At 39.8% G+C, this 23,140-nt stretch overlaps 1 protein-coding gene across 1 annotated transcript; it reads left to right on the top strand.

Annotated features, from left to right (window-relative positions):
- Positions 1-404: 404 nt before the first annotated feature.
- LOC134376189 (upstream-binding factor 1-like protein 1) lies at positions 405-1,625 on the top strand. The gene has a single exon (XM_063094829.1). It carries the CDS (start codon positions 411-413, stop codon positions 1,623-1,625), a length of 1,215 nt encoding a protein of 404 aa, XP_062950899.1. The 5' UTR covers positions 405-410.
- The last annotated feature ends 21,515 nt before the right edge of the window (positions 1,626-23,140 follow it).

A 23,140-nucleotide genomic window follows, 5' to 3' on the forward strand; every position in this document is an offset into this window, starting at 1 on the left:
AGTGGCCTGGTGTTTGACTTCTTCAGTTCGCTTGAAGATAGGCTCTGGTGAAATTTGGCAAAAGGCAGACTGGAGTAGGGGGTTTTGGTGCATATTTTCAACATTTCAAATGTAGCATATGAAAGGAAAATATAAATTTCTATTTAGAAGTAGGTGATTCTTCATTTACTGTATATTGTTAATGGTAAATTAATGACAGAATGAGTATATTACAAGTGGGGTGTAATTTTTCTCATTCATACCATAAAAAGTGAATAACTTTTTTTTCTCTTTCTCCTCAGAAACATAGAATCACACATACTGCAGAAATTCCAGAAATAAATCATCTGCCGAATCTTGAGAGTGAAGTTTGAGCTCCTGCTGAGGTATCTGAAGGACTAGGACTTAATAAGCAACCCGAAGACCGAGAAATGGTACTGCCCAGAGGACAAGACTGCTGGTCCAATGAAGACATCCTGAGGCTACTGGAATCCATGGAGAATAATCTCCTGTCCAATAACAGTCATTTGTTTAAAACAACCCTATCACATCAAGACTGGGAAAAAGTAGCTTTTAAAGATTTTTCTGGAGAAATGTGTAAGCTCAAGTGGTTAGAGATTTCTGTTAACTTGAAGTTCCATGCTTTGAAAGAATTAGTCCTGGAAGCTAAGGAACACATTAAAAATACCTACAAAAGCAAAAACTGCAAGAAACATCCAGACTTCCCAAAGAAGCCCCTAACTGCATATAACCGCTTTCTCAAGGAGAACTGGCCTCAGTACTCTCAAAGGAACCCTGAGCTGACCAACTGGGAGCTGAACAAGTTGCTGTCTGAGAAGTACAAGGAGCTCCCAAAGCAGATAAAGCAGAAATATGAGGATTTCCAAAAGGGGAAGCAAGAGTTTGAGGAAAAACTGGCTCAGTTCGGAAAAGACCACCCTGATCTAGTTGAGGACTCCAAGAAATCCGGTGTCCCCAAGAGGAGCCATATCAAAACCCAACAGAAGTTTCAGAGAAATGTGAAAGAAGTGAGGTCTCCTCCAGAAACTGATGAATTTTCCAAGAAGATGAAATTCCATGGAGAGCCCAGGAAGCCCCCTATGAATGGATACCACAAGTTTCACCAAGATTCATGGTCGAGTAGGGAGCTGCAACATTTGACCCTGAGAGAGCAGATGGTGGAGATTGGCAGACACTGGCAGCACATCCCACGGGGCCTGAAGGAACATTACAGCAGCCAGGCTGAGCAGCTGCAGAAACAGTACAAAGTGGACCTGGATCTCTGGCTCAAGAGTCTGTCTCCCGAGGAATATGCTGCGTACAAAGAGGCAACCTATACTAAGTGTAAGAACAGGCCCACGACAGGAGGCCCAAACCCCAAGTTTAGACGAACAGATCTGCAGTCCTTACCAGCAAAGAGTCTTCAGGAAGGACTTGGAAAGGAGCAGGGACTGGAGGTTCTGGGGACAGAATCAACAGAGAATTTTCAAGTCAATTATCATCCCTCATGGGGATCAGAAGAGAATAAGAAGGAAGACGGGGAAGAGGACGATGGCAGTGGAGATGAAGATGAAGAGGATGAATCTGAGGGCAGTGGCTCCAGCTCATCTTCCTCAGGGGACTCCTCAGATTCAGACTCCACCTGAGCTTTGTTCATACACTAAGGGTTGAACAGGGAACTTTCCAGCAAAAGTTCAGGGCATCCGTGTTAAGGGGAGAGAACTCTTCTGCTCCTTTTTACTTCCTTGCTTCATTCCTTCCCTCTTCTCTTCCTCAGTATAACATAGGACAAGGTGGGAAGAAGGCAACTTGGAGCAATACTCTCTATATCGGGTCCATAAACCTGGGAGGTGAGAACCTACGTGGAGAATGAATATAACTATGAGCCAGTTGCGCCCCGCCCCATCCCTCCAATACCACCCCTGGAGGAACTTTATGCAGTTAAGGCTCTCAGAATAAACAAAGAGATGCTTGGGCTGTGGGGGACACCCTGGATTAGACTGAATATTCCTGAAGTGAGAAATTTTAGTTTGCTCATTTTTATCCTGCCAGAGGTGGTAGGGGTCACCCATGAGTCTGTGACCCGTCCCTTCTTTGTGGACTGTCCCTCAGGGCTCTGCACTAAATCCAGAGTGGGGAGTATTTGATTAGAGGTAAGGTATGTGCCTTAAGAAAATTGTCATACACCTGGTATCTCTCTCTCCACTTCTTGAAGTCAGTAGTCGGCCATTCCCACACCTGGAAGTGGGCAGAGTCATAGAAGCAGCAATACTTTTATATGTATGTTTTAGTGCTCAATGAGACAGTTCTTACTAATCAAAAAAATGTAAAGTAAAAAAACCCAAAAAACCTTACATATAACGTTTAAGTGAGGTTCTTCATAGGAGCAATGCATCATGGCTTTAGGCACTGGTTCTAAGTGAAGTTTGCATTTATTCTGGGCAGAAGCTCCAAATCCTTCCTGCTTCTACAGATGTAAATAAATGTCCTCTTTAGCATTCAGGATAAACAGAGAGATACATAGAAATGTACAGATGTAGATAGATAGTACAATATTCTGTTACAGTATCTGGTCTGTCTGAATTCATGCACCAGTATCATTGATTTAGTTATTTTGGTTTTCCTGTATGTTTGAAAATCTACTGAAGGCTACTGCATTCTCATGAGACTTTTCTGTCTGAAAATGCCTAGCTATTGTTATACTTTTTTCTCAAGAATATTAGCATTACATGAGTAGTTGTATCCTTTTGATATGAACACCATTAAGGATTGAGTGTTTATTTTGCTCCTACATATTTTATTGAGCTATGATTTATAGGAGTTTTCCTAGGTAAACAATAAGTTTTGGAAAATAATAGCAATATTCACAATTTTTATACCTTTATTTCTTTCTCTTTCTAAATGTGTCAAATGGAATATCCAGAACTATGTTAGCTAATAACAGTGATATGTTCGTGTCTTGCTTCTGACTTTGAAGCTGATGCTTATAGGATTTGTAACCATGGAAATGAGGCTGACATATGCATTTGAAAAAAAATTACAGCATATTAAGATGATGCCTATTTATTTATATTATTAATTGGCTTTAAGAGTCATATTTGTATATTATTTTTTATCAAATCCCTGTTACCATATATCAATGTAATTTTTCCTTTGTATGTTAGTTAGGGTTCTCCAGAGAAACAGAAGGAACACAGAGGAAGAGAGAGAGAGATTTATTATGAACAATTGGCTCACAAAGTTATGGGATTGAGAAGTTCCATAATCTGGTGTCTGCCACCTGGATACCTGAGAAGGTTATTAGTGTAATTTGGTATGAGTGTGAAGGCCTGAGAACTAGCGGACTGATAGTATAAATCTCAGTCCAAGGGCAGGAGAAAATAAGATGAAATGTTCCAGCTGAAGCAGTGAGGCAGGAAAGAAAGAGGCAAACTCTTATCCTCTGCATTTTGTTCTGTATAGGCCCTCAAAAGGTTGTATGATTTACAACTCTGTTGGGGAGGACAATCTACTGAGTCCACCAATTCAAACTAACACATGAAATTAACCATCACACTTAGTTATGTTAATAGAAAGAATAACTGAGCTAAAGAATTACCTAATACTGAGCCCTTGTCACTTTTCAGAAATAAACGTACGTGGCTATGCTGTATTGTAAATATGACTAAAGTTTATGCAATTCCTTCAACCATTCTTATATCAGATATGTTATACTTGTGCAGCGCTTCTGAATATATTTAGAAAATTTGTTACCCCTAAGTTTTCACATTGCATAGTCTAGGTTTGCATTGTTCATTTTCCTCCAGACTAATAAGACTTTAGAGGTACAGGAAACAGAACACTATATATTTAAAGTCCAAGGAATTCTCTCACTTTCTTCCCTAGAAAATTGAAAGAAAACGTAGATGGGGGAAAGCAACTAAAGGGGGAAATCAGTCACATTACTGTTCTAGACACACAGAATAAATTGGGTTAATATTTACTCTCTTTAACGTTGCAGAAAATTGGAGAAAAATTGAATGGTAAATATAGAAGGGGTTAACTACATTCTGTAATGTGCATGGTATCATGAAAGACCAGAGCAAGGGTGGGTATTCCTTCTTAACTTGATGCTTGAGCTGAATATTCGAGGAGCTAATATGTCGAAGAGCAGAAATGAGATTTTCAGGTTAATTACTTTACGTATTTTTCACACTCATTAACTAGCTCTCACTCATCAGACTTTCCCTTTTTTTTTCTTGTATCATAAATTCCTGGTTTTCCAACATGGCCTTCTCAGTTTCCTTTGCTGCTTTCTCTTTCATGAGGATCTGCTTATTCTCATCTTAGTCTATGCTCCTTTCCAGCATGAACTCATTATGTTCTGTGCTTTTATCTATCAATCTTATTAGAGATAATAAGTCCCAAATTGATATAAAGTCCAAATATATCCTCAAAAGTTTGGGTCGCAAAGTGATATCTCATTGACATTTTCATCACAATTTTGCTCTGGAACAACAGTCTAGAAATGTCAGAAATTCAGTATTCATCTTACTTCCAAACATCTTCCTTCCTTCCTTAAACATGCTCTCCTTTGGCATTGATCCCGCCAATCACCCAATTGCTCCTGTCTTTTTTATTTTACATTCATTGATGTTCCCTTGTTTCCTCCCCACCATCCCAGTGAAGGTGATCGACCCTCTCAACACACGATCATAAATGTGAGCCCCAAAAAGGATGACATGGGACCTTCCAAGCTCTAGTAAAATTTTAATAAATTTTCTTGATAATTAAGTTTTTATTAGCTTTGCTGGTGGCTAAACACAAAATAAGGAGAGAAGTTACATTAATGAAGGAGAAAATATAATTTAACAATTGACAGTTTAGAAATATTTAACAATTAAGAGAAAAAAATTTAATTTAACATATAAAGGTCTTTGAAAGTTTTATCCTAGCTCTGTGTATATGTGTGTGTATATATATATATATATAAAATTATATCCATATTATGTATTTTATGAATATATATAGAGCAGACTCTTAAATATGTTTCCATGTTTTATTTTGTTACAACAATTTCTTATTAAAGCCTATTTTCAGTTTTTACCTATTAAACAGAAAAGGAACTAATGAACAAGGCAGTTTGGGCTCAAAAAAGGGCTAACATTTTTATTACCTTTAGAGTTTTATAGGCAGTTTCAGTGGTATGTTAAGTGTAAATATATGCTTTTTTTATAGCTTCTGGGGATTTAGCTATTTTTATATGAAGTCTAGTTGGCTGATGTGTTGAATTTATTTGAAAAACATTGTTGCAGGTTATGTCCTTTGTTTCCCTCCATTATATTAAATTTGCAAAACTAGCTTTAAAGACCTGATTCTCTTTACCTCAAGATCTGAAGATATCATAGTTACATTTGCCACTAGGAGGTAGTGAGTCCTGTAGCCCAGACTAGGTAGTGAGATGTACAGATTCAATTGGGGCTCTGCTTATGATTTTAAATAATGCATTTTTAAGTTAACTTTGCATCTACCTACTGTTTTCTAAGTCTTCTCCTCACTCGGTGGGATACAAAGATGAAAGTCTCAATTCTTCACTTGATGACACTCATAGTAAAAGGCAGTGTAACTTGAACAAAAAAACACAAATACTGAAATTGGAAAGATAGCATTAGTTAAAATAATTATCTCTTATGTGTTTTCTTATCTACATATTCATGTATTTAGAATAAAATTACAGCTAGATTTTATATAAATGAAGATTAGACTTAATGGTTATAAGTGTCTAACAGCAGATTCACAAAAAATGTGAGGTTGATTTCTATCTCCCTTTTTTTCTCAATTTCATCCATCACCCATATTTCCCCTTTACTTAATATCAGGAAAAGCAACCTTTAGGTGATATATATTATATAACAAGTTGAATTACATTAACACAAATGAAAATACAATTAATGATTTTTTTTTTTTTTGCAATCCACATGCCACAAAGACTACAATCTGCTAGAATTTGGTCTCAATTTTGACCTAAACTATCAATTCAAATATTATTTTTTCAATAGTGCTGTTGTAGTATATATTTGTACATGCTAATGGTGGGAGACCCTCAGCTACAATGTCAATTGATAGAAATGCAGTACATTTTTAAAAATGTAAAAACTTTTCTGAAAGGCCACTAAAGCAGCATTTGTTTTTTGATAAAAATAGTGATCAGTAGAAGAGGTTTTAGAAGTGATGTCAAGACAGAGGGAATAGAATACCCCAAAATTAAAGTAAAGAAGCATGTGATGCCTTTGGAGAAATACTTCTATTATTTATTTGTCCTGGTCCTCTCTTACACGTAACTCATAGAAACTGCTAAAAGCATTAAAAACATTGAGATCTGGGTTGGAGGCAATTTTTGTTTATATATTTCTAAAAGTTACACTCGAGAATTCTGGAAAGTAGAAAGGTGCAGTATGTTTTAGAGTACTCCCAAATATATAAATAAAAAGAAAGATAAATTAGAATAACAATCAAAACCCATGAACACTATCTACAACAAAACTGGGTGACAAAGTACCCCCAAACCCCAAAACACAAGCAGGCATAGACAAACTGGGGACAACTACAAGATCCACGAGGTGTGAGAATCCATCCAGGATAAAGCAGAGGGAGAGAACAGAATATTTAGTGGATTTGTGAACCCCAAAATTTAGCAGCAAGGATTCATTGGAAAGTGTGGAAGGCCAAATTATAAACAGCTGCAGAAACTGGGTAGGGTGGGGGTTTGCACAAGGTGTGCAGGGACTGGGACCCTATGGTTTTTACAATTCTCATGCAATACTAGCCCAAAAGCCTTTCCAGGATTCAGCTCCACACTGAGGAGAATATACTGAATTAAAATGTGTATTAAGCGAGGCCAGGACAATAAGATCAAAGGAAGAGAAGATCCCCATAACATAAGTGGTGAGAAAATCAGAACCAGCAGAACACAGAAAGTAAGGGAACGTATTATTGTACACCTTATGAAATCAACAGGCGATCTCTAGAGCCAGGAAAAGCTATCACGGCCAATCCTTAGCTTAGACAGGAAGAATAAATACTTTTTGCTTCATATTTAAGGAGAGTCTGGGGGGAAGAAACTACCTTTCCAAAAACAAAAGACCTTAGTGACTGTTCAGAAAGTGACCTCTAGAATTCCTAGAACTTTAGTGTTGGGGCTTCAGTGAGCCTGCCGCCTGCATCCCCAACCCTGAGAGAAGTGCCTCTGAGGGGTTCTCTCTAGCAAACTGTTCTGCAGATCCACAGCTCCTCAGTCTCATAGCATTCCCCTCACTGGCTCCAGCTCCAACAGCCTGGTCACCTCGAGCTCTTCCTGACGGTCAATTGCTGCAGTGTTTCCTGATCCTCGCCTCAAACCTCCACTCTCTTTGTTTCTCCAAGATTCTAAGAGGTTTTTTTTGTTGTTTGTTTGTTTGTTTTTTGCCTGTCCTTGTTCAATAATACCTTGTCCAATAATTCATTTTATTCATATATGTGTATATGTATGTATCTACCTATACCTATACTTATATGTATCTATGTATCTATCTGTATATACACATGCATATGAGAGAGACAGAGATGTGCACATCTGGAGGGCACAGCCTCCCTAATTATAGGCAGCTGCCACCTCCAGCTCTCACAGGCTGATTCCTTTTCTGCATGACACAATATCAATATGGAAACTACAAGGGGACTTCAGTATCTCATATGTAAATTCAAGTGGAAGTCTTCGGTTTTAGGAAATAAGTCATCCATCCTTGGGAGATGAAGGTTGGGAGTATGCACAAAAAGGGTTGAGGATTGATCTTAACTACTTATTATCAGTGGAGCAGTCGAAGTGAGGGGATATTTGAGGTGGTTGTCTTTCTCTGGTTGGAGTCCTTCCCTTTTTCTGTCATATTAATAATGGTGGGGAATTTTGGCTACTGGGAACAGTTTCTATATGAAGTGGATAAATCATGAGCACTAAAGGTCTTGGGGATGAGGCGGGAGGAGCTGCAGGGACTGCAAGGAGGGACTGTGATGTCTTCAGGGATGAGACAGTCTCCTTCTGTGTTGTCCACAGCTCCAGGATAAAAAGAGAACTCTGTCTTCACTCTGCACACCTCCATTATATCTATGAAAAGGAGGTGGGTGGGTTAAAAATTAGTGATCTGAAAAGACTGTGTAATTTTCCCAAAGGTCAATTGAACCACCACAGAGACCTACACAAGAAGCTGCAGGACTGCTCCCTATACTCAGGGAGTCTCACTGTCCCCAGTGCCTGTTCTTCCCATTTAATCAGGGAAGTGCAAAGCCGGCAGTGGAGCTCACAGACTCCCTGAAACTTGCCTGGGTGAGAAAACAGCCTGCAGGGTCATGGTCCCTAAATCAGTGCTCCTTCCCCTAATACACAAAGATTTGAACTTGGCTGTAGATTTGGGCCAGGAAGGAACATGAACCACCACCTCCTCCTGTCCCAGGGCACCCAAGAAGGCAGCAGTGCCCAGGAGTCCACAGGGACTGAACCAAATGTTGTCCTTGAGGGCTCTCTGGTGCTAATTCTCCCTAATGACTGGGATATGGGGATGCGATACTGGGGGGTGGGGGACAAGGGGTGTATACATCAGGCTGCTTGGGGGTGCACAAAATGAAAAAGGGGAAAGCAAAGGCCTGTGTAGTGGCCAAGAGGGGAGAGGACCATGGCTCACATCTCAGGAGTTTGGGAGAAAATGAGGGATTAAAAAAAAACAGGAGCCCTAGAGCAAATGAGCTAGAGTGAGGGTGGGAGGAATTTGGGGAATAAAGACGGGTCTCCAGCATTTCCCACCTCGGGGAGACCTGCACTGGTTCACTGCAACTTTCACAGCCAGAGGCAGTATAGAGGGTTAGAAATTTTAATTCGCATTTGATTTTTAAAATCAGTTTTTTTAGGTAATGCATGTATGGGGCAAAAGCCCCCAGCTAGCTGAGCAACAGCCCTTCTAATCAACTCTAATCACTGTTTAAATATGGGATTGTATACTTTGAAGATTTTACAGCTAATAGGTGGTTGACATACTGATTCTGTTAGGAGATTTTAAAGAATTGCTGTAGGGAAAAATGTGAAAAAATGTTTGCCAAAGGCAAGTTTTTTGTTGGTGGAAACTTTAGAGACAATTGTACTTAGATTTAAATGATATTACTAGTTTCTATTGCTTAAGCTACACTTAGCCATAGATAATTTTTGTCACATTGCCCATGTATTTGTGTCCTTTTGAAATGATTGAATCAACTGAGTTTTCTTGTGAAACTTCCTTGTCTTTACAATAAAAAACAGAAGCTAACTTTGAATCAGGGCTGTACCCAGTTTCTCCTTCTAACAGAGGAGTTGCTGAGGTGCAGTCCCTTCGGGCTTCTCAGTGCATTCATATTGCTTTGACTAATCCTTTTTTGATTATCCATTACACAGTGAGAAGTGTAACAGGTGGGTCCCACCCCAGCCTGCCCAACTGGAGGAGGGGCCTTTCTTGGATGACTATGATGATGATATGTATGGTGAAGATGATGAGGATGATGATGATTGACTTGGAATCCCAAAATGTGCCTGGGATGGATCAAAAGATGTGAATTTAGTAAGGAGCCATACATAGGAGATCATGAGAGGAAACCCGATTGGGCATAACTCAAAAAGAGAATCCAAACCCACTCAGACCTCTGGAGTAGGCTTGCAATCCCAATAGTTGCCTTTATTCAAAATTTCTAAGACTTTTGTAAGAAAGGGCAGTGTGCTTCCTGCCATCCTCATCCCACTCCAGATAGTAAATTTCTCCTATAGTAATTCTACTCCTTAGATTTTACAGAAAAAAGTGCATCACCTTTGGAAGGATTTCCCCTCTTCCTGGTTCCATTGAACCATTGATTCCAGATACTGGGTTGATGATAGACTGCTGGGTTAGTAGATACACATATTAATATGTGAAACTCCTACAAAAACAGCATAGATATAATTTAAAAGAAAATCAATTTATCTTTTTTTTTTTTTTGGTGACCGGTAAGGAGATCACAACCCTCCTGCGCTCAGCCAGGGAGCGCACTGGCCATCCCTATATAGGATTCGAACCCGCGGCCGGAGCGCCGCTGCGCTCCCAGCGCTGCACTCTCCCGAGTGAGCCATGGGGTTGGCCCTCAATTTATCTTTGAAAATTCTAAATAGCCAGCTATCTAAAATAAAATCAAAAGCTTTCTGTTAAAACACTCACACATTACAACAAAAAACAACAAATGAACATAAAAGCATAAGAGACAAAGAGTCTAGACTTCTGAACTTGCATATAGCTGGCTGCAATGCAGTAAATATCAATCAATCAATCTCAAGAATTTTATATTACGTAACAGGGGAAGCTTAGTTGGAGCCAAGGGGGTTTGCTCTCTCAGCAAGTTTTATCAGGCAGTGTGTCTCTGGCAACTTTTTTGATGCAAGCTCTCAAGCAAAAGGCAGGGAAAGAAAGAAAGATACAATACCCTTGAAATTTTATGCCTTAATACTCCTCAAGCTTTTATTTTCCTTCCTGCTGCTAGAGACTTAGCTGAGACTCTGTTGATTCTCATCTCTGTTATTACAAGAGCCTCTAAACTTGTCATACCTTTATTATGGTAATCAGCTGATCCATCTTTCAAAAGTTGGCCAAAAGAGAAATTCATCTAAAAATAATCATATTATTTTTTATACTAAAAATCCTTCAAAGGGTTTCCAAATCTGATATCATAAATTCTCAGTTCCGTAGCTCATTATATGACCATTTTCATGACTGGGTCTCTGGTGACTTTCTAGTCCTCATCTGTTACCATTTCCTATTTTCTGATTTATTTTTGAGCAAAAGAGAGCTATCTCTGGCCTTAACACTCATTTTAGTGGCTTGCTGCTTACTGACTCCCCTGTTATGCTGTATCTGATTTAAATCTCATTTATTTCTGATTTAAATCTTATTTCAGGAATCACTTCCTGAAAAATTTATCTTGATCATCTGCATTAAGCTACCCTTTTCCTATGTTTTTGTGGTGTCTTGAATGTTATAGCACGTAACACAGATCAGGGTCTGATGTAAATACCTGTGTTCAATTAAACATATTAACTCAATCAACTTTCTTGTTGATCTGTGTCTTAGTCAGTTCAGACTGCTATAACAAATATATCAAAGTTTAGATGGCTTAAACTACAAACTTTTATTTCTCACAGTTCTGGAGGCTGGAAAGTCCAAGGTACAAGTGCTAGCAGATCGAGTGTCTGCTGAGGGATGTATTCCTGGTTTGCAGATGGCCATCTTCTTGTATCTTCACATGGTAGAGAGCAGAGAAAGAAAGCAAACTCTCTCATATCTTCTCTTAAGGGCATTAATCCCATTCATGAGGGCTCCACTCTCCAGACTTCCAAATACCCCATCTCCAAATACAATCACTTTAGGGATTAGCCTTCAACATATAAATTTGGGGGCAGGGGGAAGGGACCTAAATATCAGCCCATGGAAATAGCCTGTGTGCTTTTATTTATTCATTTCCAAAATGTTTTAATTCCTAGTATGTGCTTTGTACAATGCTAAACAATATGAATACAATTGTGGACAGGTAAAGCTCATCCATGAAGTGAAGTCTACAATCTACTGAGGACAGCAGATGCTGAACAAGGTCTCTGACTGTGAGGAGTGTTGCAAAAGAAGCAGTACCAGACACTATGAGAGCAAAAAATAAAGGAGCTCAAACTAGTATTACAGTCAATTAATGGCACTAAAGATAATAAATCTGAAACACCAGCTTTAACTAATGTTACCATCAAATTAAGTGAACTAAAATTGGTGTATATTCTTAAACAATAGTCTTTTCTTTCTTTTTTTAAATTATCCCAACCACTGGTTTAAATGAGATTGCCAGGAACAAATGAAAGCTATAAAGTTTACTCTGCTTACACGATAACAATTTAGCCTGCCAGAGTTATAGATAGATCTCTTCAGTTCACTCACTACACTTCTCAACCATAGTCTCTAAACCCTGAAGGCTGACCTATTATGATTATATCATTAGATTTCCTTTTATCTCTGGCTTATAATTGTGATAGATGTTTGGAGAACCCCAGAGAGAGAGACAGGTGGGATAAAGGAGTAAAAGGCCAGGCTATTTTCCTTGATTATTCTCTGTAAAGTAACTTGGGTAGGTAAGTTTCCCTTAATAGAAGGTCACAATTCCTATTAAGGGGACTAATTTATTTGACTCTCTTTCTAAGTTTCAGAAACCTCTCCATCCATTTTTCCTTTTGTGCTTAGAGGAAATAACAGCTACACAGGTGCTGACATTGCTTCCTGCACTACTCCTTGGATTTTCTGTGTACAACACTTACACCTAGTCCAGAACATGGGTTACAGTTGTGAGAAGAGGCTGCAATGACATGCAACTTTAAAGCACTCACAGTTAGCTTGGTGGACGTCAAGAAAGAAGATGAGAGATTCTCTCTACCATCCTCGTTTCACTGCACTGTTATGAGGTAGAGGGGTGGCATTCAGGTGTTTTTTAAAAATCCAACTTTGGTAATCCACTGATAGAGAAGAAGACACCGACTTGAATGTATGAGAAGAAGTGAGGAGAGGGCTTTTGATTTCTGAATTCAGAGAATGAAGTGAAAAAAAAAATCCATGGTTGTTCACAGATTATCTCTGTGCTAAAATAATGCTTTGAAACATCACCTATGCTACTGTTTTGTAACTGCTTGTTTGTTTATTTCTGTAGAGGAAAGTGTTCCACCTGGTTCTTTTTTTTTTTTTTTTTTTTTTTTGCAGCCTGCCTGGCATATACTATGTGTTTAAGATCCAGTTTTAATTCATGAATGAGAGAAATCAATAGTAGGAGATAGGCAGAACATCAGCTGAAAGGAAATGTGCTTCATTGGTTCTAGGTAAGCCATTAAATATAAATCAACATTTATAATTGGGCATTTAAAAAACCCAGAACATGGGGTCAATTCCAGGCTTTTATCTATATTTGGGATAAGACAATAAAGGAACTATTTAACCCATATTAGCTTCAAGTTGCTCATATATAAAGCTGAGACAGTATCGTACTTTGTAGGTTTTCTGTGAGGATTAAGAGCAACGTGTGTGTATTAGTCTGTTTTTGTTGCTTACAACAAAATACAGGGAACTGGGTAATTCATAAGAAAATGAAATTCATTGCTTACAGTTTCAGAGGCTAGAAAGTCCAAAGTCCAGGGAACGCATCTCGTGAAGGTTTTCTTTGGTGATGACTTCAGTGACAGCAGGGTGTCACATTGAGAAATGGCAGAGAGCAGAGAGACCAATCACCTCGTTCACCTTCCCAGAACCACGCTACTGACCACCATTTTTAATCCATTCACTACTGCATGGTCCTACAATCCAATCATCTCTTCAAGGCTCCATCTTTCAATTACCATAATAGGATTCCCCACCCTCTTAACAGTCACAGTGGGGCCAAGTTTCAAATACACAAAACTTGGGGGACACCATTCAAGCTTCAGTGAGTTTGGGGAGGATATAATTGTCCACTACATTCTGCCCCTGGCCCCTCAAAACTCATGTCTTTTTCACATCCAAATACAGTAATTTCATCCCCAAAGTCTTGTTTCAACTCAAAAGTCCAAAGTTCTAAGTCCCATCTGTGAAATCAATAAAAGTTATCTACTTCCAAGATACAATGGTGGGACAAACATAGGCTACATATTCCCATTTCAAAAGGGAGAAATAGTCCAAAAGAATGGTGTAATAGATCCCAAACAAGTCCAAAACCCAGAAAGGGAAGCCTTAAATCTCAAAGCTGGCAAATTATGTACCTTGACTCCAAGTTGGCATCCTCCACACCTTGGTGGGGGGATTGGGTCCCAAGTCCTCAGGCAGCTCTACTCCTATGGCTTTCCTGTTCTCAGGCCACACTTCAGTTCTCCCAAGTTGGTGTTCCATTCTGGTGGCTCCACAAGTCTGTGATCTCCATGGCTGTCCCACTCCCGTGCTTGGTGAAACATGGTGCTGATGGGTTTTCATTGCTGCAACTACAACCCCATATTTCCACTAGGCATTGCTCTAGTGAAGACACTAGGTGATGAATCTCCCCCTGCAACAGGTCTCTTCTTGGGTCCCCGGGTTTTCCATACATGCTTTGAAATTGGGGTGGAGGTTCTCAAGCCTTTAGAGCTCAGGCATTCTGTGAGCCTACAGACCTAACATCACATGGACACTGCCAAGGCTTCCAGCTTGTACTTTCCAAAGCTGCAGGTCCAGCCACACCTGGGACCAATTTAGCCATAGCTGGAGCAGCCAAAGCAGCTGGGGTATTTGTGTGGTGAGCAGCATCCCGAGGTGGCCCTGGGCAGCAAGTTTGTGGAGGGTGCCTCAGGCCTGTTCCCTGAGACCATTCTGTCTCCCTAGGTCTCTGGGCTGGAAATGGAAGGTTTGGCCCCAGAGGCTTCTGAAATGCCTTCAGGGTCTTTTTCTCCTTCTCTTGATAATCCCTTTCTTTTGTACTAATCTTCTTAGCCACCATTGCATTTTTCTTCTGAAAATGCTCTCTGCTTCTCTACCACATGGCCAGGCTGCAGATTTTCCAAATCTTTAGACTCTCTTTTCCTTCTAAGTTCTGGCTTTATGTTATGCCTTTGCCACCATAACTCAGAATAGGCTATAAAAAGTAACCATACAGTTTCCAGAATGTTTTGCTCCTTAGAAATTGCTTTCACCAATACTCTGGTTCATAATTCTTGAGTTCCAACTTCCACAAAATCCTAGGACATGAACACAATTCAGCCAAGTTCCTTGCCAGTTCATAGCAAAGTTGATCTTTGCCCCAGTTTCCAATAAATTCCTTCTTATTTCTATCTGAGACCTCCTTAGAATGGTCTTTACAGTCCAAAGTTCCATAAGCATTCTGGTCACCACCATTTAACCAGTCTCTAAACCATTCCAAACTTTCCCTGGTTTTCTTGTCTTCTAAATTTTCACCACCATCTAGGCTTTTTCAAGCCTGTTCCTCCTGATTCCTTTAGCCTCTTCTCAACACCAAATTCCAAAGCCATTTCTACATTTTCAAATATTTGTTATAAGCAATACTCCACTTCTCTCATACCGGTTTTCTGTATTAGTCTATTTCTGTTGCTTAAAACAAAATATATGGCACTGGATACTTTAGAAAGAATATGAAATTTATTGCTCACAGTCTCAGAAGCTGGGAAGTCCAAAGTCTACGAAACATATCTGGTGAAGGCCTTCTTGGTGGTGACTTCAGTGACAGCCAGGTATCACTTTGCAAAATGGAGGAAGCATCATCAGAGAGACTAACCTCTCACATGCTCTTCTTTTAAAGCCGCTAGAATCACAACCCTGACCACCATTATTAATCCATTTACTATGGCATGGTCCTACAATCTAATCACCTCTTCAAGGCTCCACATTTCAATTACCATAATAGGGTTTCCCACCCTCTTAACAGTCACAGTGCAGCCAACTTCCTAATACATAAAACTTGGGGGACACAATTCAAGCTTCAGTGACTTTTGGGGTGATCCACTACAGCATGGAAGAACAAGTGCCCAGCACACCGTAGTCACCATCTTTCATTTTTCTCTTCCTTTCCCAAAGCCACCTCTACATCACAAAAATATCCTATTGAAAGGGGTTTGAGAAGAAACCGGCCAGGGTTTATAGAAAAGTAGACAATAATAGAGGTGAAATGGAAGAGAAGAAAATTGAATGGCACTCAAAGAGGAAAAGATAACATGAGACATTTAAAGTCCAAGAGGCAAAGTAAAATTTATTATAAAATAAGTGAATTTCTACTAGCACAGAAAAAAAACTTTGAAGTCGTCTCTTTATTTGAGCAAATAAAACAAGTAGGCAACTACAATGTCAAAGAAGTGATAAGTATTGGCTTTAAAATGGTATTGATCATAGAACTATTCTTCCATAGTATATTTTCAATATTTCAGGAATGAAAGAAAAGCATTTTTCTGAAAATATCAAGGAAGCAGAGACAGTTCACTAAACCAGAAATTCTAAGCTTTTATCAATTTTTCAATCCAACATTTCCCAAACACCTATAATACTAAGCATTGTACAAGGGCCTGGATTTACAAGTGCTGTCATGCATCTCCTAATGACGATATGTTCCGAGTAATGCATTGTTAGGCGATTTCGTTGTTCTGTGCACATCACAGAGTGTACTTACAAACCTAGCTGGCATAGCCTACTACACATGTAGGTCATATGGTATAGCCTATTGCTCGTAGCCAGCATCACACACACACACGTGAGTGTGCATTGCACTGCAACATTAAAATGGCCATGACGTCACTAGGCAGTAGACATTTTTCAGATCCATTAAAATCTTATGGAACCACCACTGCACGTGTGGTCAGTCATTGACCAAAATGTCATCATGTGGTTCATTACCATAGTAGAAGCTAGACTAGGGAGGGAATTAGGTACCAGATTACCAGATACAGAATTACAGTTTGATGAAAAGCCTGTAAAGGTAAGTTTGTGAGGCACTAGAACAGAAACAGGGAGCCTCAAGTCCAGAAAATTAGCTTTCCTGGACAAAAAGAGAAGCAGTGAGTGCTGAGGGAAGGCTCCAATTTCCAGGTAGTTTGAGGGGTTGTTTACCTACAAATTGTGTTGCACTGGCCCAAATCCAACTTTACCTCCTACTCTGGACTTGATAAAGATTTTGTGACCCTAAAGTAGGCCAGCTCTTAAAGGGATTCTCACTCTCCCAGGTGTTTCACAGTTTGAGTCTCGAGTCAGGAAGTGGGTTGTTTCATTACAGAGAATGGGGGTGGCAGAAGCAGGACTAGAATTCAGAGCTCCAGACTTCTGATGCCCCAGATTCCATCTGCCTGAAGCCTAGTGTTGGGGGTGAGGAAATGACAGGATGGGAAAAGTGGCTGAATGAGACTAGAAACTGCTTTCCTCTACCTTCCTCACTTTTGCCACATCCTTTCCAGACGGCACTTTCACCATAGCCTTGGAATGGAAGAAATGAATTTAAGCATTTGTCATTGAGTGCTGGGCTTCCCCTGGAAATCTTAGCCAGTAAAAAAGACAATAGCTCCGCCGTGTTAATTAATTATTCTCAGATCGAGTTAGAGGGGTGTGCCGTGATGCTGCTTGAGGCTCCCGATTCTGTAATCATTATCTGAGAATCCTTGTGCTGCCCCCAAAGCCCCAGCACCACAGCTCCTGGGAGGCGGCTTTGGAGAAGGTTAGCAGCCACATAGGGAGGAAGACACAGGTGCAGTCACGCCCTGGCAGGAGAGGAAGTGTGCACCAACACGTGGCATTTTCTGAAGACCTAAGTCACTAATAAACGAGAAAAAATAAAAGGACAAAAAAATAATTCTCGCTTGTGGCATAGCGGAGTTATGGAGAGAAAGAAGGCAGTGAACATGCATTGATTAAACCACAGCAATCTGATATAAATATAATGGGAACCTGAGCAGAGTGGAAACAGACCATTTTTTCTATCCTCTCACACCACAACAGGCAACAACACAGAAAACAGAACCCTGTGACCAAATGTGTGGGATTTACCCCACACACCCCAAGCCATACTGTAGCCAACACCAGCTGTGTGCTCTCCAATTCAATTCCGATACTATATACCTGGAGATAGTGTCAGATCCCACAGGTTAAGGGTTCAGTCCCGGAGACTCCACCCACCTTCCTTCTGACACCAGTCTCAAGTTACAGGTTGTTTTAACTGTGCTTTTGACAGACTGGCTGTAAACTGGGTTTTCCAAAACTTTATCCTTGGGTTTGATTAATTTGCTCAGTGGCTCATGAACTGAGGGAAACACTTATGTTTGCCTGTTTATTAGAAAATATGTTTTAAAGGATACAAACAAACAGCCAGATGAAGATACATACCTGTGAGGTTTGGAAGGAGTGCAAGAGCTCCTGTCCCTGTGGGGGTGGGGTGCAACACCCTCCCTGCAAGTAGAGGTGAAAACCCTCCACATATTAGCTGTTCAGAGCTTTTCCTAACCCAGGTCTCTTGGGGTTTTATGCAAGTTTCATTACATAGGCATAATGGATTAAATCACTCCCTATTGGAGAATAACTTAACCTTCAGCCCCTCTCCCCTCCTGGATGTTTGAGGGTGGGGCTGAAAGTCCTGTCCCAGTCTTTTCTGTGACCAGCCCCCATCCTGAGGCAATCTAGGGGCTGCCAAGTCGTTAGCATACACAAAAGTAACACTTAGGGCATTCAAAGGATTTTATGAGTTATATGCCAGGAAAGGGACAGGAGGCAACAAAGACCAAACCTATATTTCACAACATCACATGTGTACTTTAAAATTTTCTAGTAACCCATACACCTACAGCCACCTACAGCCATCTGATCTTTTACAAACAATCAATTCTACACAGTGGGGAAGAGACTGCCTCTTCAGCAAATGGTGCCGAGAAAACTGCTTATCTATATGCAGGAGAATGAAACTGGACCCGTACCTCTCACCATGGACCAAAATCAACTCAAAATGGATTAAAGAATTAAATATGCACCTGAAACAATAAAACTCCTTACAGAAAACATAGGGGAAACACTCCAGGTAGTAGGATTGGGTACAGACTTCATGAATAGTACCCCAAAAGCAGAAGCAACCAAAGGAAAAATAAACAAATGGGATTATATCAAACTAAAAAGCTTCTGCACAGCCAAAGAAACAATTAACAGAGTGAAAAGACAACCAACAGAGTGGGAGAAAATGTTTGCAAAATATACATCTGACAAAAGATTAATATCCAAAATATACAAAGAACTCAAACAACTTTACAGCAAAAAAAAAAAAAAAAAAAGTAATCCAATTAAAAAATGGGCAAAGGAGCTGGATAGACATTTCTCAAAGGAAGATATGCAAATGGCAAATAGACACATGAAACAATGCTCAACGTCACTCAGCACTTGAGAAATACAAATCAAAACTACACTGAGATACCATCTCACTCCAGTGAGGATGGCTAATATCCAAAAGACTGAGAATGATAAATGCTGGTGAGGTTACAGAGAAAAAGGAACCCTCACACACTGTTGGTGAGACTGCAAAATGGTGCAGCCTTTAGGGAAAATGGTATGGAGTTTCCTCAAACAATTACGGATAGATCTACCATATGACCCAGCTATTCTACTGCTTAGAATATACCCAGAGGAAAGGAAATCATCATGTTGAAGGGATACCTGTACTCCAGTGTTTATTGCAGCACTATTTACAATAGCCAAGAGTTGTAACCAGCCCAAATGTCCGTCATCAGATGAGTGGATAAGGAAACTGTAGTATATCTACACAATGGAATACTACTCTGCTTAAAAAAGAATTAAATTCTGCCATTCACAGCAACATGGATGGACTTAGAAAAAATCATATTAAGTGAAATAAGTCAGGCACAGAAAGAGAAATACCACATGTTCTCACTTATTTGTGGTAGCTTAAAATAAATAAGTAAATAAACATACAAATAAGTGGGGGGAGGGGAAGAAGACATAACAATCGCAACAATTCCTTGAACTTGTTAACACAAGTGAACAGATATGATGTTGATGGGTGGGAGAGGGGAAAGGCAGGGGAGAAAGAGGAATCCATAAAGGAACATGAAAATCCACTACATTGTATACTGATAAATTCAAATAAAAAATAAATAAATTTTAAACAAAGAGATGGTCCAAAAAATATTTTTTGAATGATAAACAAATAAAATAAAATAAAATTTTCTAGTAGCCACATTAAGAAGCATGAAAATAAGCGGGTAAAATTACATATATATTATTTAACCCAATATATCCAAAATGTTATAAGTTAAATGTGTAACTATTATAGAAACTTAAAAAAAATTTTTATTGAAACATATTTCCTGTACATATTTATTGGCTCCAGGGTTATATCTCAGTGCACATGTACAATGTGTGATGATCCATTCAGGGCAATCAGCATATTCATCCTTGCCAAGCCCAATCATTTCTTTATGATGTGCACATTTGATCTCCTCTCTTTTAGTTATCTGATAACATGCAGTAAGTTATTGTTAATTACAGATTGCTGGGTCTGTACACTGATTGGATTTATTTTTCCTATCTGACTCTAATTTTGTGTCCATTAACCAGCCTCTACTATCCCCACTCTCTTGTCCCCCTCCCACCTCCAGTAGCCACAGTTCTTCTCTCTCCTTTTAACAGGTGAATTTTTTGTTATTTATCTGTTTTTTGTTTAGTTTTGTTTTCTTCTGTTTTTTAGTTCCCACATATGTGAGAATATGCAGTATTTCTCTTTCTGTGTCTGGCTACTTTCATTTAACATAATTTTCTCCCAGCTCATCTACATTGCTGTGAATGATGGAATTTCATTGCTTTTTTGTGGCTGAGTAGTATTCCATGGTGTTTATCTACCACATTTTCTTTATCCAATCATCTCTTGATGGACATTTGGGTTGGTTCCATATCTTGGTTATTGTGAATACAGCTGGTATAAACATGTTGAAGAGATACCTGCACTCCCGTATTTGCAGCAGCTCTATTCAAAATAGTATAGAAACTATTAACGTGAGGACCGAGCCAGTGGCGCACTCGGGAGAGTGGCGACGCTCCCGCCGCGGGTTCAGATCCTATATAGGAATGGCCGGTTTACTCACTGGCTGAGTGCCGGTCACGAAAAAGACAAAAAAAAAAAAAAAAAAAAGAAACTATTAACGTGACATTTTACTGTCTTTTTTTAGACTAAGTCTCAGAGATCAGCGTGTATTTTACAACGATCACAAATCTTAATTCATACTAGTCACATCTCAAGTGCTCAGCAGTGACTAGTGGCTAGAAGCTATGCTATTGGACAGTGCAGAATTACACAATTCTGTACATTATTTTTCTTTTCAAATTCCTATATTCTTTGAAGAAAAATGAGAGAGAATAGGAAAGCAAAGGGGAAAAGTGAGGATAGAATGGAAAAAGAGGGGCAGAAAAACAGAGTAGGCACTGGTCAAGCAAAGACCCCGCAGTCATAGCCAAAGGTCTCACATGCACTTCTGGATTCATTGAAGGGGCCCTTCCCTGGGTCTTCTCCATCTTTTCAACCTCAGATTCATGGCTCTTCTCTGCAGGTGAAATACTGTGTAGTTAGTGCCAACTGAGATCCACACACCCATGTGGACCTGAAACTACCACTCTCAACCTAGGAGAAGGATCCAGACACAGATCCAGGGAGCAGCAGGAGCCTTGGGATGCTGGCTCCATGGGATTTGGGACTGTATCATTGATGGACACTGGGCTTAGGCCCCTGCTGGCCCTGGCTGCACAACACAGGCCAAGCCTCTGTCAAGTCCCTTGGTCCTATTACCCCTTCTTGCTCAATCACCAGAGGTAACTGGACAAAGTCTGAAAGCTCCACAGGCATCCACCACATACTGGAAAGATGGAGTGGCCCTACTTGTTGGCCAGAAGATCTCTTAATACTTTGAAAGCAACTCGGGGTCCTGAGGACTCGTGTGCAATGAACAGCACAGAGGAGCACGGAAGCATTTTCCCCACACTATCCTGAGATTGGTACTATGTTCGAGAGGATCTCACTCTGGACTCCAGATTCCCACAACCAGAAAGAGGGTAAATGGGATCCTCTGCTGGTTCCCAAAGCCTAGGTGAGAAGGCAGTGATTTCTTCTAGAAGAAGAGACTTTAGCTTAAGGCACTTACTTGTCCAAACTTTCAAGTTCCCCTGACCTGTACTTTGAACTCCAAAAGCTTGATTTTCAGGGGCCTGGACTCCCTCTTGCCTCTCTGGACCAGAACTAAGCCCCCAAAGGAGCCTGAGTGGTACCTGAGTGAGAGGAGAAAATACAGGGTCCAGGCCCAACCCTCCTGCCCTCCCACCTGACAGCACTGAGCTCTGGACCAGACTTCAGACTTGAGGTGTTCACCTTTACCATTTCTGCTCTATCTAGACCAACTGTGCTCTTCAAAAATGTTGATAATAAACAATGTTTTCTTTTTTATAACATACATCAATTAAAATGAAAAAATTGTAGCACCACTCAAAGATGTTGTAAAAATGAAAACTGCTGTGTAATTACCACCATGCTCAAGAAACAGAACATTGCCGGAACGTGGAGAAACATCCCTTGTTCCCTCCCAGGAATTCCTTCTCAAATGTGCCCTTTTTCCTCACTTCTTTCACCATACGTGTGCTTCTGACCTTATATAAAATGAAATACTTGGTTATGCTATCTTTGTTTATGAAAGTTCTATCTCTTAAATTTATATTTATAATGCATGTAGTAGTTAATTCTCATTGCCGTATCTTATAGTATGAATATCTCACATTTTAATTTTCCTCTTGCTGGGCATTTGGGTTGTTTCCAGTTTGGGGCCATTACAGAGAATGCTACTGTGAATATTTTTGCACACGTCATTTTATACACATTCACATTTCTGTTGATTAGATATCTAGATGGGTCATAAGACTTGCATGTGTTCAGCCACAGTAGGCACTATTAAACTACATTTCAAAGTGATTATAGCAATGAACATATCACTAGCATATATTACAAGCCAACATTTTCCATATTCTCATCAATATGAGTACTTTCAGATTTACTATTATTCTAAATATTAGCATTTCTGTGAAGATCTCTATTGGAGAAAAGGAGAGGAAGACTTGCCGTACAGAAGAGCAATATTTAATACAATACTTCCTATAATCTCTGGAGTTAATTTTTTATTTCCTGAAGGAGGTTCACACCCTGGTAGCATCAGGGGCCAGGGCAGGGAACAGTCTTTATACAGACAGCTTATTCAGATCTCACTGTAGGTTAGAATTGTCCCATTTCTAACACTCGTTATGCTTCACCCTAGCTGTCCTTTTGGCTCGCAGAAGTACAGCAGTACGATTTCTGTTAGGGCCAAGCACAGATATGCTGCAGGGTGAGCATATTGGTACTCTCCGCATGTGGATCAATTCCCTAGCCCAAATTATTACTGGTTCTTGTTTTTGAACTGAAGTGAGAGAAGAGAAGAGAAAAGAAAGGGAAGTAACATAACAGGCAACTGGAATGGTTGAAGCCTCAGGAGCGGTGAAACAAAACTGTTATAGGGCCACTAGTCCCCCTATTAGGCCATGTCCAAAAAGAAGAGTGTTATAGCAACACAAAA

Source organism: Cynocephalus volans, chromosome 4 (assembly GCF_027409185.1).
Source record: "Cynocephalus volans isolate mCynVol1 chromosome 4, mCynVol1.pri, whole genome shotgun sequence".
NCBI lineage: Eukaryota > Metazoa > Chordata > Mammalia > Dermoptera > Cynocephalidae > Cynocephalus > Cynocephalus volans.